The 16,369-nt window shown below is 31.3% G+C and overlaps 1 protein-coding gene across 1 annotated transcript in view; it reads right to left on the bottom strand.

Annotated features, from left to right (window-relative positions):
- LOC134269273 (uncharacterized) overlaps positions 1-16,369 on the bottom strand; it is a 35,641-nt gene that overhangs the window by 6,235 nt on the left and 13,037 nt on the right. The window contains exons 11-15 of the mRNA XM_062751474.1: positions 15,610-15,749; positions 12,661-13,842; positions 6,089-6,116; positions 3,816-3,883; positions 256-471 (exon numbers count right to left, since the gene is read on the bottom strand). Coding sequence (XP_062607458.1) covers positions 256-471; positions 3,816-3,883; positions 6,089-6,116; positions 12,661-13,842; positions 15,610-15,749 — 1,634 coding nt within the window. The remainder of the gene's footprint in view (positions 1-255; positions 472-3,815; positions 3,884-6,088; positions 6,117-12,660; positions 13,843-15,609; positions 15,750-16,369) is intronic.

Below are 16,369 nucleotides of genomic sequence, written 5' to 3'. Positions count from 1 at the left end.
TACTCCCTTGTGATCAATATCGATGCATATATATGTGTATTTGCATATGAATAGTGCATTACTTAAATTCAGTTCACAATTTAAATTGCATAATTATGTTAATTGAAAGTCTGAAATTGAAAAGCAGACAATCATACAGACACCGGTTACCTGGTGATCCGAAAAGCCCTATTCAGACTTCGGCTCAGACCTGCTAAGAACGATGTTCTATTCCCGAAAATAAAACTGTCTTTAAAGAAGTGTTAAATTGATTACCTTTGCAGAATATATTGGCATTGCACCTATAAAGAGTCTTGTGCAAGGAAGTGTTCCAGTTGATATATCAGCCACCTGACCAAGAGAAATTCCAAAATGGTAGTCTTTTACAATGTTCTGATTGATTTCCTCTACATCGTACTTTCCAAATGCTTTCTCCAACATTGCATGATTTACTTGTAGATTACTACCAGCAAATGTAAGTATGACGTCAACCTTAAAAGCAATTCAAATTATTAAAATTCATTATAAATCTGATGTCGAATGCAATAATTCACATTCATTGCTAAAATGGTTCACATAATGTTATTACATTTTTATGCATAGTATTTAAGGAAGCAAACTTTGTTCAGAATTGATTAAAACTGGTGAAGTAGGAATTTTCGGGGATCTTTACCTATACATTGTACCTTTTTAACATTTCTTTAAACGAGGTCTATCACAGTTCATTATATTCACCTTTGACGCGAAAAATCTTCAAATTTTTAATAATGTAGCAATATGTTTATTGTATTATACATGCTTATTTCGAGTCGTAATCCTCTACATGTATCTACAAATTATATCTTGATTTCAACCGGATTGTTTTATGAAGAAAAGGGTCTTTATGTAAGTACTCATTGTTTTCGACATCATCATTAAATAACATTTTAAAACTCATCTTTTTAGGGAAGCATTCAGTTAAATTTTTATCATTATGTGTCAAATATATACTGTTTTTATTTATTTATTTATGTTTAAAGATCTCTGACTTATTTGGTTATTTTTGATTTTCTGATATTTCTTATGCTCTATTGTATTCAGTTTTTCTTTTCGTGTTTTGATATCGTTTAATAATCATTTTTCAAAATATTTTTAATTTCTATAATGGTATCAATACTAAATGTCATTTCATTATGCTATTCAACAAAATTTTATTCTTATTGTATTCATAAATGTATTTTTAACTATGTTGTACAGCGCTTTAGAGTAATTGTTTTTATTATATAAGGCGCTCTATAAATTTTGTATAATAATAATAATGATAATAATAATAATAATAATAATAATAATAATAATAATAACAAAAGCAAAGCTCGTTGCAAAGCAACGAGTAGGTCTTCCGTCCTGTTTGACCGGAAGTTACTTTGAATTTATACAAAAATGAGTAATAGTGCCGAAAATGGTTTAAATCCTCAAAATCTATGTTAATTAATGCAAAAATAAGCAAGTTTTTGTTACTTTCGGTTTAACCGGAAGTGATGATGACGGATGGAAATTTAATTTTTAGGCTCCCAGTGACAGATGATACCCAAAATATTGTCAAGAACGGCAAAAATATGCGTTTTCTTACTACCTCCGGTTTGACCGGAAGTGACGTCGCAGGACGTACTTTTGACGACTTCGGTAGATGGAGCTTGACATTTTGAACAACTTTGCTTCTTTGACGTATTACAAATTCTCAATACTTTTTGAGATATAAAAGAAAAAATTTTGATCCCGCTAGGCCCTTTATTTTAGGGGCCAGCCCTTTTTTGAAGGTATCATTTGAAAGATCTTGAAATTCTACACTTCTTTTGTTATACATGTTTTACCAAAATATTTCTAGGTAAAAGGTTATCGTTGAAAAGGTGTTGAAATTTTTGAAATTCGCGATAGAATTATTTTCGGGCCATAACGAGCTTCCGTACACAGCAATTTCGGTGAATATGAAATACGTTCTGCACAACTACATTTATTGCTCTATTATCACTGAAAAAGTTTCTATCTTAAGCCGTTTTCGAGAAAACTCGCGGACAAACTAACACTCTAAAATTCACTAAAATGCAAAAATCTCGGAACCGGAAGTGAAGTCATCAGAATAAAAAAAAATTATGTCTAGATATTCTTATGTTCCATCAGCCCTGAAAGTTTCATGAAAATCGAGCGAGCCGTTTCCGAGGACTCGCGTGCACAAAATCGGTAAGAAAAAAAGGAGAAAAAAAACTGTGAAAAAGAAACCTAAGAATAACAGAAAGGTCTTCCGTTGGAAACGGAAGACCTTAATAATAATAATTATAGTGTTTATTCTAAAAACATGCTTTACTTTAAATTATGTGATCTTTGTTCTTCGTTGTATAACATGAACATTTCTGGAATCAAATTTACGTAGCATCGTACCATAAAAATGTCGGTAATTAAAATTTAACAAGAGGCCCAGGGGCCACATCGCTCACCTGAGCAAATTGTAATCAGATCATTACTGAAAAGTTTTTACTGAAGGGGGGAGGGGCTTGAATTTTAATACTTCTTGAGAATGCCTTCAAATCAATACAGCATATGGACTTTGCTGTTCTTGATACAAAAAATTTTAAACATTTTCTTCCTATATATTACTTCGTAATAATTTAGATTTGCTTCTCCATTGTTTCCCTCCCTACCCCAATGGGCCATGATTGGAACAAATTTGAATCCTCAATACATGAAGATGTTTACATGTCAATATGATTAAAACAGCTTTTCTGTTCTTGGAATTTTTCCCTACATTTTTCTGTGTAAATCTTTGATCCACCATTATGGCCCCACTCTACCCTTGGGGTTATGATTTGAACAAATTTAATTCTACACTACCTGAAAATGCTTTCATATAAATATATCACTAATCATGGCTTTGCTGTTCTTGAGAAGGAGATTTTTTAAAATATACATGTATTTTAATGTAAAACTTGCATCCCCCATTGTGGTCCCACCCTATCCCTTGGGGGTTATGATTTATGATTTAAACAAACTAGAATCTACACTAGCTGAGGATGATTCCATATAAATATCACTAATCATGGCTTTGGAATACTTAAGAAAACGATTTTTTACATGAGTTTCATCTTTCCTTGCCCAGTGGTTCTAGAGAAGAAGATTTTAAAAAATGTTTCCTGTATATTCCTATGTAAAAACATTGATCGGCCATTGTGGCTCCATCCTACCCCCGGGGGTCAAGATTTGAACAAACTTGAATCTACACTACCTGAGGATGCTTCCACATGAGTTTCATCTTTCCTGGCCCGGTGGTTCTTGAGAAGATTTTTAAAGATTTTTCCTATAAATTCCTATGTAAAATTTTGATCGGCCATTTTGGCCCCACCCTACCCCGGGGGGGGGGGGGGGCGGGGGGGGGAGGGGGGCATGATTTCAACAAAATTGAATCTACACTACCTGAGGATGATTTCACATGAGTTTCATCTTTCCTGGCCCAGTGGTTCTTGAGAAGAAGATTTTTTAAAAATGCCATTAGTTTTTCACTAATTCAAAATTATCTCCCATTGGAAGACGGAGTGGCCCTTCATATGAACAAATTTGAATCCCCTTCCCCGAATGATACTTTTGTGGAAAGTTTGGTTGAAATTGGCCCAGTGGTTCTTGAGAAGAAAATGAAAATGTGAAAAGTGTTTACGACGACAACAACGACGACGACGCCGCCGCCGACGACAGACAACGGACAAATTTTGATAAGAAAAGCTCACTTGAGCCTTCGCTTGACTCAGGTGAGCTGATAAAAACATCGTCAGAGATTACAGGACATATAAGACGGACTTTTTATCAATTACCTTCATCGTGAATGATTTTCCTGTTGCTACAGTGACTGAAATTCCTTTGATTGGTGTTTTAAAGTATTCTGTAAAAAGAAAATGAAATTGCTGTGTATAATTGTTAAGATGATAATATGAAATCAATGTTTTCAAATATTTTAGCTAGAGATGTTAACAAAGCATACGCGTTGCCTGCTAAGTAGCATCCCAAAGACAAAAAATCAAATTCGTGGTACTATAAAAAACTGATTATCTTCTTGCCTTTGTCCATATATTTGTAATATATATATGTTGAAGTATATTTCCTGAAATGCCTTACATAAAATTATCCTATTTTTCCCCTTATCATAGTTGAACATATTTTAGTAGAAATGGTACCACATAAAAAGGGACATTTCGATACAAAAATACATTTTGAAGCCTTTAAAAGCTTCCAACCTGAGGATTAACTCCAAAACAATCAGCAAACCTGATCTTTTTTCTGTAATTGTATTACGTTGTATCTCCTAATGACTTGTTCGCCATATGGGTAGGAAAGGTGTCATTAGGGATGGAAATCCTTAATCAGTAAAAGTTACAACCGTCTGATACAAAAGTGTTTTTTTATATTTAATGTCAAGAAAACGAAAATGACCTTGAACTGACTACAATCAACGGATATGATCAGTCGATAGGGGGTGCTATGCTAAATGAGCCATCCCTGCTGTTTTTAGAGTCCACTGGTTGTTTAGCAAAATTCCTGAACATATGTTTATTAAGAAGCAAAATACAAAGCTTTGAACATGGCCATGTATATATAGGTACAACGTATACACCAATAATAGCGGTGCATACGAAAATAACACAAAAATTCATATTTACATGGTAACCACATTTTAATAGTTAAAATAACTTAACATGGGTATCATTCTTCTAAAATTCAATACAAACTGATGTCATTGACCTTCTTCAATGACAAACAGTGGATTTATTATGATTTTTTTTTTTTTTTTTTTTTTGCTTGTAGGATATTACGCTTACATTTTCGAGTAATTCCAAATAAAAGGGACGATTTTATAGGCTTTGCAGAGCTTGTATAAATTGGACCAAATGTAATGTTAGGTACGGTAGGACAAATGATGACTGCACTAAACGATCTGCGAAATTTTCGTCAACTAACTTTCAAAACAGACATTTTTCTTTTAATTGAAGGAATGATCAACATCTAATCTGCAACTTTACTTAATTACAATAAAAGTATGTATTTACGATTTAAGGCGGGGGTCTACATTACCACAACATGCAAGGATCAATCTTCACGCTGGGGGAAATCGGTCCAATAATTCATCATCTACTCTACCCAGGGTGCCTATTTTGAATTAATGTATTGCTGATTGACAGAAACACAGGGTTCTCTATCGTTTGAAATTTTACTGTGTTGCAGAGTTTACGACATCATTGAGAAATTCTTTCTCCTAGAGAATGAAGTGCCTATTTCAAAAAGGCAAATAGGATCAAGTACACGAACTTAATAGAATTCCTATAAACAGATTATGTTCAAATCATAAAGAAATTCAAAGCTTGGTAGGGTTAAGATGTAGGGTTAAGGGATATTTTAGTTTCCGCAGTTATGATACAGCTGTCCGAATGCTTAAAATGTCTGAAAACTATACATTCTATTTTGAGCTAGATTTTAACTTTAATGTGTAATCCTTGTTGCGAGATTGCAGTCAACGTGAGATAATAGTTAAATCAGGTATTTTCCACTCTTTATCGCGATTTATACAAAAAAATCGTAATATTTAAAATGGATAAATTACACACAATCTCCCAGTAAAATTCAGTTACAGGACATATTTCTCTTGTAGATTCACACAGAATATCTTCAATTTGTCCTTGTTTATCACTTGTGCCAGTCCAATATAAACACAATTCATTAATTCTAGCTCTGTCTACAGACGTGTTAAGGGGAGCGTTTCACACATAATTTTTCGCTATTGTTTGAATATGTGCATATCGGACAAGCGAAAGAAATAGGGATATTTAAATTTCAAATGTTCAACATCATAACAGCAAACTCAAGCTTAAATAGTAATCTTAACACTTGAATTAAACAAAAAGTCCCCAAAATAAATCTACACTTTATCTGTCATATCCGCTCAAGTATGCAGTGACTTGACATTATATTCTATTATGACGTCATATCTAGGTAGTTCAAAGATGTTACTACAGTTTAAACAGTTTGATATTTTACGGGCAGCCTTATCCTAGCTGCAACTAAAGTATATACAATCAACATATGCATGCAATACCTGGCCTTGTGGAGCTCGACCTTTCACCCTGTAAAAATCAACAAATATTCTTTTTTATCTTGTTTGTAGCAAAATACATAAAAAATATTCAGTCATCGACATCAAAACTTAATAAACATATTAAATCTACTTCATTGAAATTACTTACACAACATCATTAGAAAAACGTCAGCATATACCGGTAAAGGTATTGAAAAAAGGCTTCAAAGTACATGCAAGACTCCCCATTCCCCCATCATTTCTTAAAATCAAAAGTTTTCCATTTAGGGAAAAAAAACATTAAATGAATTGACTAGACTCTTGATGCTTTAATATCTTTTAATATTGGTGCAACGAAAACGGACAAATATTTGTTTTATAATTTTGAAGAGACCCTTTTTCTGATCCAAAATTTTAATTATATAATAAAGTGCTTAGAAAATATAATCCCTAAATTCTTTGTTCTTATTCTTTGTTGAGTATTTTCATCAACTGTGGCTATCAAAGAGAGCTTGTCTATCAATATATGAAGTTTCAGAGGAAAATTTATTTTAGACGAAATGAATGTAATTTCCCACAGCGGATTAAACTTATTTCGATGAATATATTGATAGTTTCAACAAGTCTTTTCTTAAAGTGGAATTAAAAAAACAGCACTTTTCTTTAGACTGCATTATACCCTCCAAAGCTACGAAACTGCAGAAACTGCAAGATATTTTTTTCATTAATCTTCCTTGGATTAAAATGTTATAATTGTTACTAGAATCACATATTATGAAAAAGTGAATTTTGCTTTTTTCTGAATCAGAGCTGTTTAAAACATTTCACCTTCTATGGTGCTTCGTTTGTGTCAGTTTTTGGAGAAATAATTAAATCAAAATACGTATGGTTTTCAATTAATGATGAAAGAATGAACATAAGGTGGGTGCGCTCGTATGCATTTTATGTTGTATCAACTCTGCTATTTAAACGTTTCCATCTCGAGAATACTGTAGACGTACTTTTTTCCACGGGGTCATAATTTCGCGGAATCTCAATTTCTGTTCAATCCGTCGGTAGAAAATTTCGCGAATTTCCCAGACTGTCACTATATGCCTTACATTTATATTAAGTATGCTTGGACAAATTTCCGCGGAAAATTTGTGACCGCGTACATAGCGTACATTAATACCACGCGGAAAAAGTACTTCTACAGTATATTAAATTTTCCCCATTTTTATGCTTAGATTTATTTTTCCTTGTTGGGTTAACTACTTTTCTCTTAATTAGCAGGAATTTTTATTTCAACAAAAGTATGAATATCAATCATGTATATACAGCTTTTAATTTTTGTTCCTTCAGAATTCTTTAAAACATACTATAGTCTTAAGGATGGATTCTTCTCATATTTCTTATGATTGCAGAATCTCGATTCTCAGACTGTGTACACGTTTTTAACATCCAAACAAACCGGTGTAATCAGCCTTAATTTTCAGTCAAGGTCATTTCAAAGTCAGTCCTAAAAAATAGTACTTTTACACAGAGAAGTTTTGAAATTTACGCATTGGAATAAATTTTGCTCACAGAAAAAATATCTTCATCAATAAAACTAAAGTTGTAACTTATTATTGATCATTAAGTAACATGAATTGAGATGGTGGAAAAAAACATGAAATCCTCAATATTCAATAAAAGAAACACTTAATCCGAATTTCCTCGATAATTTCTTTTAAATTTCTCAGTTTTCATAAATTCACATGAAATTATACCTCAATTTTCACAATTGATCATATAATGTTAAATATTTAGATTTTTGTCTGATGAATATTCAAATGTTGAAGAATAATTTCCAAGGTAAAAAAGATATGGTATTCATGCTAATTATAGAACAAATTTAACCCGAATTTCTCTGCAATTTCTGAAATCTTAAATTTTACAGAGTGGTTTTAAAATCTATATAAAAAAAGAAGATTTTTAAGCTCAAAGATATGGCAATTTGGTGTAATTGTGACACATATTTACATTCATTTCCTCCAGTTATACATTTTATTTTATGATTGTTTGTGCTAATAATATTTAAAATATTCATTTCGAATTTCCTTTGTCATTCTATTTTTAAGAATAAGTTATGATTGACAATTTTATAAAATACATCAATTTTCCTGTTGCAATTATAGAAAATTATCAAATACTTTTCTCACACGCACAGGACTACTTCAAAGCAACTTAATATAACCAGGAATAAATAATATACCTTCAAAAAATATTAGAAAATCAAATATAAAATATTTATTAGACTAGAAAAATAATATATTATATGTGAGATAAACATTAAATCAATATATATGTATAGTGAACATGTCATATGAATCTAAAAAGTATAGTGAACATGCCATATGAATCTAAACAGTCAATTCTTACTTTATGAATATCAGAGGGACTAATAAATGCCTACATATAATTTATAGTTTAATTTACATATAGTCCCCTGGTATTACATTATTTGATGTTTCACATTTGTCGAGTTTTGAAACCAATAAATACCTACTCACATTTATGATTACATGTACAGACATATTAATTTTTTGCTAGCACAAACAAGTATAAATCCTCCATGTGATCCCACAATGCATAAAATTTGCTGGATTTTAATATACAATAAAAAAAGAAACCATCATCAATATCAATTAGATGCAATCTGCCATCTTTGCCTGAAAATGATATACTAGTACTTTTGAACTTTGTAACAATAATATCCATTGTAGCTATCAAACTTGAGTTCACATTTAGATACTTATTGAAGAATGAAATTTCTTTTTGAGAATTTGTAACACAACCGTTTATTTACCAGTGACAATAGCGTCTTTTGAAATTGAATTAAAAATTATCTCTCAAGGGTTTCTACTGCAAGTGTTTCAAGTTCATTTGTGAAGTTCTAAATATTAACTCCGTCACAACCACCAATTTTGTTCGGCATGTTCTTGTTAATTAAAATCACCCTTGATTATCTACATGATCAAATTCAGGCACATTTTTATGCATTTCAAATCTGAATTTAAAGTTTTTAACTATATTTGATAATTTCATAAAAGCAATTAACTGAATACATAGAGCTAGCTATATATAATTTACAGGTTGCTGTAATGTCAGTTCATGTAAATCTTGTAATCTAATGAATGATAATGCTTGCAAAATTCACTCTAGGAGTAAGATTACAGATTTGAATCAAAAATTTTGTAAACTAATTTTTTTCCCCGGCAAACATTTCAAAATAAGGAAAGTCAGATAATTAAACATTATATGTCAGATTATAAATGAAACTACTTTTGACTGAAAGTTTGAAAAAAATCAAGAATGTAATCATGCAAGATATACTGTGAGCAAATCTCTTTTCCACGACAGCCATCACTCTTTTGATGTAAGAATTTCTTGCTGAACATTTTTCCACCTGCTGAGAGCTAGCTAGTCTTTTTTTACCTACAATTTAGAAAATATTTATATTTTACAAATGCTGCATTTCATGGTACAGTGTATTATACTTTCATTATAAATACTAAAATTTGATTGGTTAGATGCATCTAACAACATCTTTAATGTTACCCTCAGTGTTAGCAACTCACTTGACAATGGAAACACATTTGGAAAAAGTCACATGCGCGCAAATAATGCGCGTATGTTTTACCATAGAATTCTCAAAACGTCAGTTGTCGTTTGAAAGAAGCCAAATAAACGATTTCAATCATGCTTGCGAGTGCAAACTTAAGATGATAAAGGACTTTTAGAGTAGAAAACAAACCATAAAATGGACGGTAAATCTTTTTCAAAGCTTTAATTCTTATTGAAAAAAATAGAAGCGGGGAGTTTGAAAGCTTTCTCAACGTGAACTTTATGACGACCTCTGAATTTTAATTATGACATCTGAAAACAAAATTCCAATCCACACTTTGTAATAGTTATGTCCCTTTGTAGGGTCAACCAAAAGGTTTAAAGGGAAACAAATGACATATCTCCTCTTTAGACTACTAATAATCTAGGTGTGCTCCAATAAAGCCAATAAGTTTATTTTTTCTTTCAATATATGGGTAGCCACATTTTGTGGCAAGCATTATATAAGGTGCACACAATTTTTCCAGTCAGATGACAAAGTTACAAACCAAAAAAAACTATAAAGGCTACTGTGAGGATTCAATAGGTTTTTTCTATATAAAAAGGGCGGCCAAGGAACACAACTTTTGAAAAGTGTGAATTCAACTATAACACACTAAGTATGATAAAATAAACAGTGCACGTTTTTAGGGTAACAGTTGAAATTGACACCCCTTGAGTCAGCAGTGTTCCTCAGGGTGTCAATTTCAACTGTAACCCTCAAAAACTGTTAACTATTTATATTATAGTTAGAGTCGTGTCCATATTTCTTATACATGTACCTCAATAGTCAATCTGCCAGCACCTCTTGCTCAATCATCCTGCATTATGATCTTCAGCCTTTTTTCTAGTCTACTCCTGGGTTAAGTAGGGTTGTTTCCTCCTAAGAATTAAACATGAACATCCCTTAAACTATTTTTTAAAATAGATCTGTATTTCAATTATTGACTTACATATATAAATAAATGAATGAAGTTTTTCCAATAACAGATATCAGCTACCACATGTATAACAGTGTATAATGTCATATTATAAAACTTGTGTAATACATAAAGTAAATAAATAAACATTTTTAACCCTAAAATACAGAAAAGAAAAAAACAATAAAATAAATATTTTCTAGACAATAATGTTTCACTTTTTGTTTTCTTATCAGACAATTGTTTCAATATTATTGATAATATCTTTATTTTTTCCCTTTTGATTTGTACCCCAGTGGAACACCTTACTTTTTCAACAACTTTGATAATTGTTGTGCCTAATTTATTACTTACTATCCTTATTTATTAAAGGGCCTTTAATAAATAAGGATAGTAAGTAATAAAACTTGTAATCATATACAAAAAATGCTATTTTTGTGAATAATTATTATTCATAAAACCAGAAACATTTATGAGTTATTTATGTCTCTGATAAAACTGACAAACACACGGAAATGATAAATTTTATATCATCAAATTTTACGAACAGTCGCGGGAACAAACATATACGAAGTACATTGATAATAGATAGAATGTTCTATCGTTAAAAGGATAAATGTCCAACGGACCCGGTTAAACGATAGAATTTGCTCCGTGTGCAAATCTTTTTGTATTCTTCAAAATCGTTTCGGAGCGATTCTGCAATTATTTGCTATATTGCGAGTATATGGGAGGTATTGTAACTGTGGTGAGGGCTTGTCCCGAGACACAGTCAGATTATTCTAACTACATTGACAAGAAAACATTGATGTAACCATCAATTGTCGCCCGGGAAATAAATAAAGTAAACAATAGAAATGAGTTTTGATCATCAATTGCAAACGACTTAGATATGTGTAAAAAAGGCATGCGTCTAAATGATGGAGACGATAGTCGAGAATATTAAGAAAACTCATAGTCGGATGAAAATCGAACAAAAACGATACCCATTTTAAACTTTATCAATTTCTCAAGTAAATGTTGGCTGCAAAAAATATAGATTGAAACTAGACTCATGCATCACCTATTTTCAAAAATGTAGTTCACTTTAAGAATATAAAACTCGAACTGTGTATAGTACATTTTTATGCGATTGGTAAAATTCGATGTTCTAAGAAAAGGGACCTGTCGTTTTTTCAATAGTAAATGAGAAGCAACTTTATATATTTAATCAAAACGAATAAATATTTTTACAAATTCACTTTATGGAAGTAAATATATTATGTATCTCGTAATTTATAAAGGGAAAGAACATTCCGATTGACAATATTTCTATTGTTTATAAAACCTTTAATTCTGAATAACTTCTCCCACCTCAATCTCCATACACCGACACGTAAACTTATATGTGTAGAGCAGCCCGGTACTCCGGGCTGCAATAACAGATCTATATTGTTCGTACGAATTCATATAAATTAATGAAAACCATGTAATTCAATTTAGAATTATAAAAATGTTCAGGTATATATAACTATCACTTACATGCTCACTGCATACGACATGGCATCTGACGAGGCAACGTGGGTATGTATTCTCGCAAAGTTTGTGGCCTTCAAGTTCCCTTTGGCTGATCGGGGGTGCCTCGAGCATAATCAAGTATGATTTTAAAACTTTTCATAATTGTCTCTGAAATGCTCCGATAATGTTCATAGTTTGTAGATTTTACAAAACAATCCGCTCGGGGTATTCCACGGGAAGCAACCTGGACATGTTGACATTCGCTACGGAACTGCGCATTTTATGGCAGTTGTCGCAAATCAAAGAAAAAATTACGAACAATTCATTTATTTAAAAAGAAAAAGATTCATCAATACTTAAACTGATAGATTAAACAATAGTTTTCCCTTCAGTTCCATTAAATGTGTAATTAGCATTTTACGACTTGCATAATTTATGGAGACCCATTGACGACGTAAAATGCTGACAAGAATCCATCCTTAAGCAAATACAGCAAGAATGTCAGGAGCTGTGTTTTCAAGTAAAATATCCAAAAATAATATAAAATTATACCTGAAAATCAAATGAATCAGGAATTTTCCAAATCCATGAAATTTCGTTAACATCAACTTCATGTCCAAACCCACATTCTGAACAATGAATACGATCTCCAATAAACATTGATTCTCCGACAAAGTGGAATGTGCCCCCTTGCTGCCTTCCTAAAACTTCTTTGTTGCAGCTAAATCCTACTTCAAAAGGTTCCATAGAGATATTTTTTATCAACGATTGAATTGTATTTGTCAAATGTTTCCTTATTTCGACAAAGAAGAATGCATCCACATTCTTTGAGTCCAATACTTGTACAGCAATTATATCATTTAGGTGCATTCCAACCAAAACCTTATTTCCACATACTTTGAAAAGGGCGGAGTTTTCATATATGCAGAGAGATTTCATTCTGTATATTTCCCACTTCAAGGAGTTGCTACATGCAGCAATTAATTGGTGGAAGAGATATAGTGGAATATACTCAAACTTGAAACATAGAGAGGACGACTTTTGAATATGCTCGAACTCATTTTCTGGAAATTCCATTTTATTCATGCATGGAACATACCACATTTCTTCTTTATCCCTCTTTGACCCAGTGTCCTGAATGGTGGATATTAAGTTCAACTTTTTCATGAAAAGCAATATCAGAGCCTTATTTTTTATATATTCAGATCCTTTCTCTTTTCTTTCCCAGATATTGATTATAAGGGTATGAAAAAGAATTCCTGTGTCATTGAACCTTTTCCACTCTTGATAAAGATCTTGTGGAGTATCAAGACGTGCGTGCGACTCGTCTGTTATAATGTTTTTGAAAGCATCAACAAACCATTGAACATCTACAACTACGTATTTTTGTAGTTCATCTTCGGCATAATATAGTACTTGACCAATATTATGCAGAAAGGTAAGAGGTACTTTTAGATCTGCCAAATCTAAAAACACTGACTTGCATTCTTTGAAGATTTCCGAAACCAAGATTATTTTTTCTGACATATGCTTCTGAATGATAGTTTGTAGGAAAAACCAAGACCAAGGAATTTTCTTTCCCCAAGTTGGCAAGGTTGCTGCTACTTCAAGTATGCATTTTTTCAGATCATCGACAGTTTCAGTAAATCCTGACCCAAAAGCCCGTCTGTAATCAATATAGTAGCTAAACGATGGAACACTGTCCCGGAAATTTCGAAAATAATCTTCAATTTCCTGAAATTCAGATGAAGTTTTTTTTCTAACAAATATTTTAATAAACATCATCATTACATGTACTACGGCAATCAATGTTTTGATATTCATTCTAAAAAGCACATCAAAATATGTTTCCGTTTATCTTTTTTAAATCTCTTAAACCTTTTTTTATCATTATCATAACTATTAAGGTATGTCTAGTCTTACAAACATTTCTGTCAAATTTAGAATTTCTATAATTATAATTTGATTCAACAATTAAATAGTAACTAAAAAGCAAGCAATATTATGCATTCGCATGCTTATTGTCATACATCCTGTTCCAGATATCAAATATCAAAGTAGAACATAACCGCCAAAATTTAGCATATAGAAGTATGGTCCCATATTTCAGTTAGCTGTGCACCAAAACACATCATAAATAGATCAAAACTCAAAGATATCAAATGTATTTATTTGCTTTTGGAATTTTTGTCTGGAAAATAAATTGATGTTGAATTTACCCCCTTCCTTTAGAAAAAAAATCACATAATACTTTAGTTTGATAACTTCTCAAGATATAAACTGTTATAGGCCTATGCCATTTTTTCCTTAAAAATTATTTTGAATATTATCTCATGTTAACATTTTTTTATAGTTGACTAAATAAATTCTAAATGAGAGTGTTATGAATGTGTACATTCCCATTTTTAGAATATCACGTTCTATATAAAAAAAAAAGTGGAAAGAACGTAATATAAAAATATGGTAGAATTGTGAAATAAGTTTAAAATAGATTCCAGGTCCATTTGGAAGAAAAATACTAAAATTTTGGTCCGTGCGGGCAATTATGAATTTTGTTTCAGTATGTGTGTATATTAAATGGTATAGATCCAATGGACAGGGAGTAAAATATTTATTCACAAAACTAATATATATTAAATGTCTTAAATGCAGAATGGACTGAAACTAAATAATAACATACTTGCAAAATTGTTAACCATTATCTTAAATAATTTCAATAAAAAAATATACAATGAGAATTTTAAAATTCTTACATTATAATAAAACGGGGTCCTTAAAAAGTTAATTGACCATCCGCAATGAAATGATAGAATTAGTAAAACTCTTTTTTAATTAAAAGTCTAATATGTTTCTTAGATAATGACCAGTAGCCCTTTTCACAAAAAATCTTACGGCATATTTTTATCTTAATTGAAAAACCTACGATAAAAGACGTTTTCACAAAAAAATCTTAACGATGTAATTGTTAAAATGTAGCTACCACATCAAAATACTCGTTAAATAAAACTTTTAAAAGTAACTTCCAATACTATTTTAAATCTTTTTTACACTAATTTTGGAAAAATGAAATGAAATACACTACAAAATCTTTAAGTTCTACTTAAGATTTTTGTTTGACCTACTTTTATGTCAGACTTGTGATTGTGACGTGACGTCAAATTTCAAATTTCTTGCTTAAAAAAAATCGATTACCCTTGTTATTTGTTGTCAATAACATTTGTTTTTGCTGATAAATAATGAAACTTAGTTATGATTTAATTATTATCTACTTATTTAAAGATTACTATTATAAAGCACATTTAGACTTTTGCTAAGGACGAATTCTAGGCTATCGTAAGTAAAATCAAAAGCAGTTAAGATTTGTTGCAAGAGATTCGTTACTTTACATTAAGCAAAAACTTAAGATTTTTGTGAAAAGGGCTGCAGATTTGCATTTTTGAGTTTGGTTGTGGTTAGAATTTATTCAACTGAATTCTTTAGTTTAACAAGTAATTTGTATACTTCTCTGCTTTTCTTTTCTGTGTGTGTTGCCACAATAATCAAAGGCACAATCTTTCCTTTTGTCTGCTTTTCTCGATCTACAGTCTTAGGTACACCAATCGTATGAGTAAAAATTGAGCGCAGCCAATATTCTGTGAAATCTGAAACAAGTATTTAAATTCATGTTCTTGCTGTTTTGAACAACTAACAAATACAATCTACAAAAAAATTAATCTAGATATAGGCGTACATAATTGAGTACTTCACATTATTTTTGTAGACATCGCTATAACAAACCAGACTGGCCGACTCGGCTCGCGATGGTCCCAGTTCATTTTATATTTATAAGGTTTAAACATCAAAATTTGAACGGCAGTAAGTAGGGTTAAGAAGTTACGTGGTAGTAACTTATTGTTAATTTAGTTTGTGCATTTCATGATTTAAAAAGCTTTTTCTATGTGCGATGGAAGGGACAAAGCTTCCCGAAATTTACAAAGTAGAGCAAGTCAGGTGTGCCGTCTGTACTCCACTTTAGATTAGAAGTGTTTGTCACTCGTTAATGTCAAGGACGAATTTTTTCGTTGTCTATCTGTCTTAATTATGTTTGTTGACATTCATTTTCCAAAAAAAAAAATTTGCTTAAGTTTTGTAAATGTTTCTTTTTATGAAAATTTATTGATATGCAGACTTATACTCTTGTGCCCACAATCTTATCAATTAAGTATTTTGCATTTTCGTCATTTGTTTTATTTTCAAATCACTATTTATTGGCTTCATCCGC

The sequence above is a fragment of the Saccostrea cucullata genome, unplaced genomic scaffold, assembly GCF_032062105.1.
Source record: "Saccostrea cucullata isolate Sc308-1 unplaced genomic scaffold, CSIRO_AGI_Scuc_v1 ctg1018, whole genome shotgun sequence".
Taxonomy (NCBI): Eukaryota; Metazoa; Mollusca; class Bivalvia; order Ostreida; family Ostreidae; genus Saccostrea; species Saccostrea cuccullata.
This window is presented reverse-complemented; position numbering and strand designations above follow the sequence as displayed.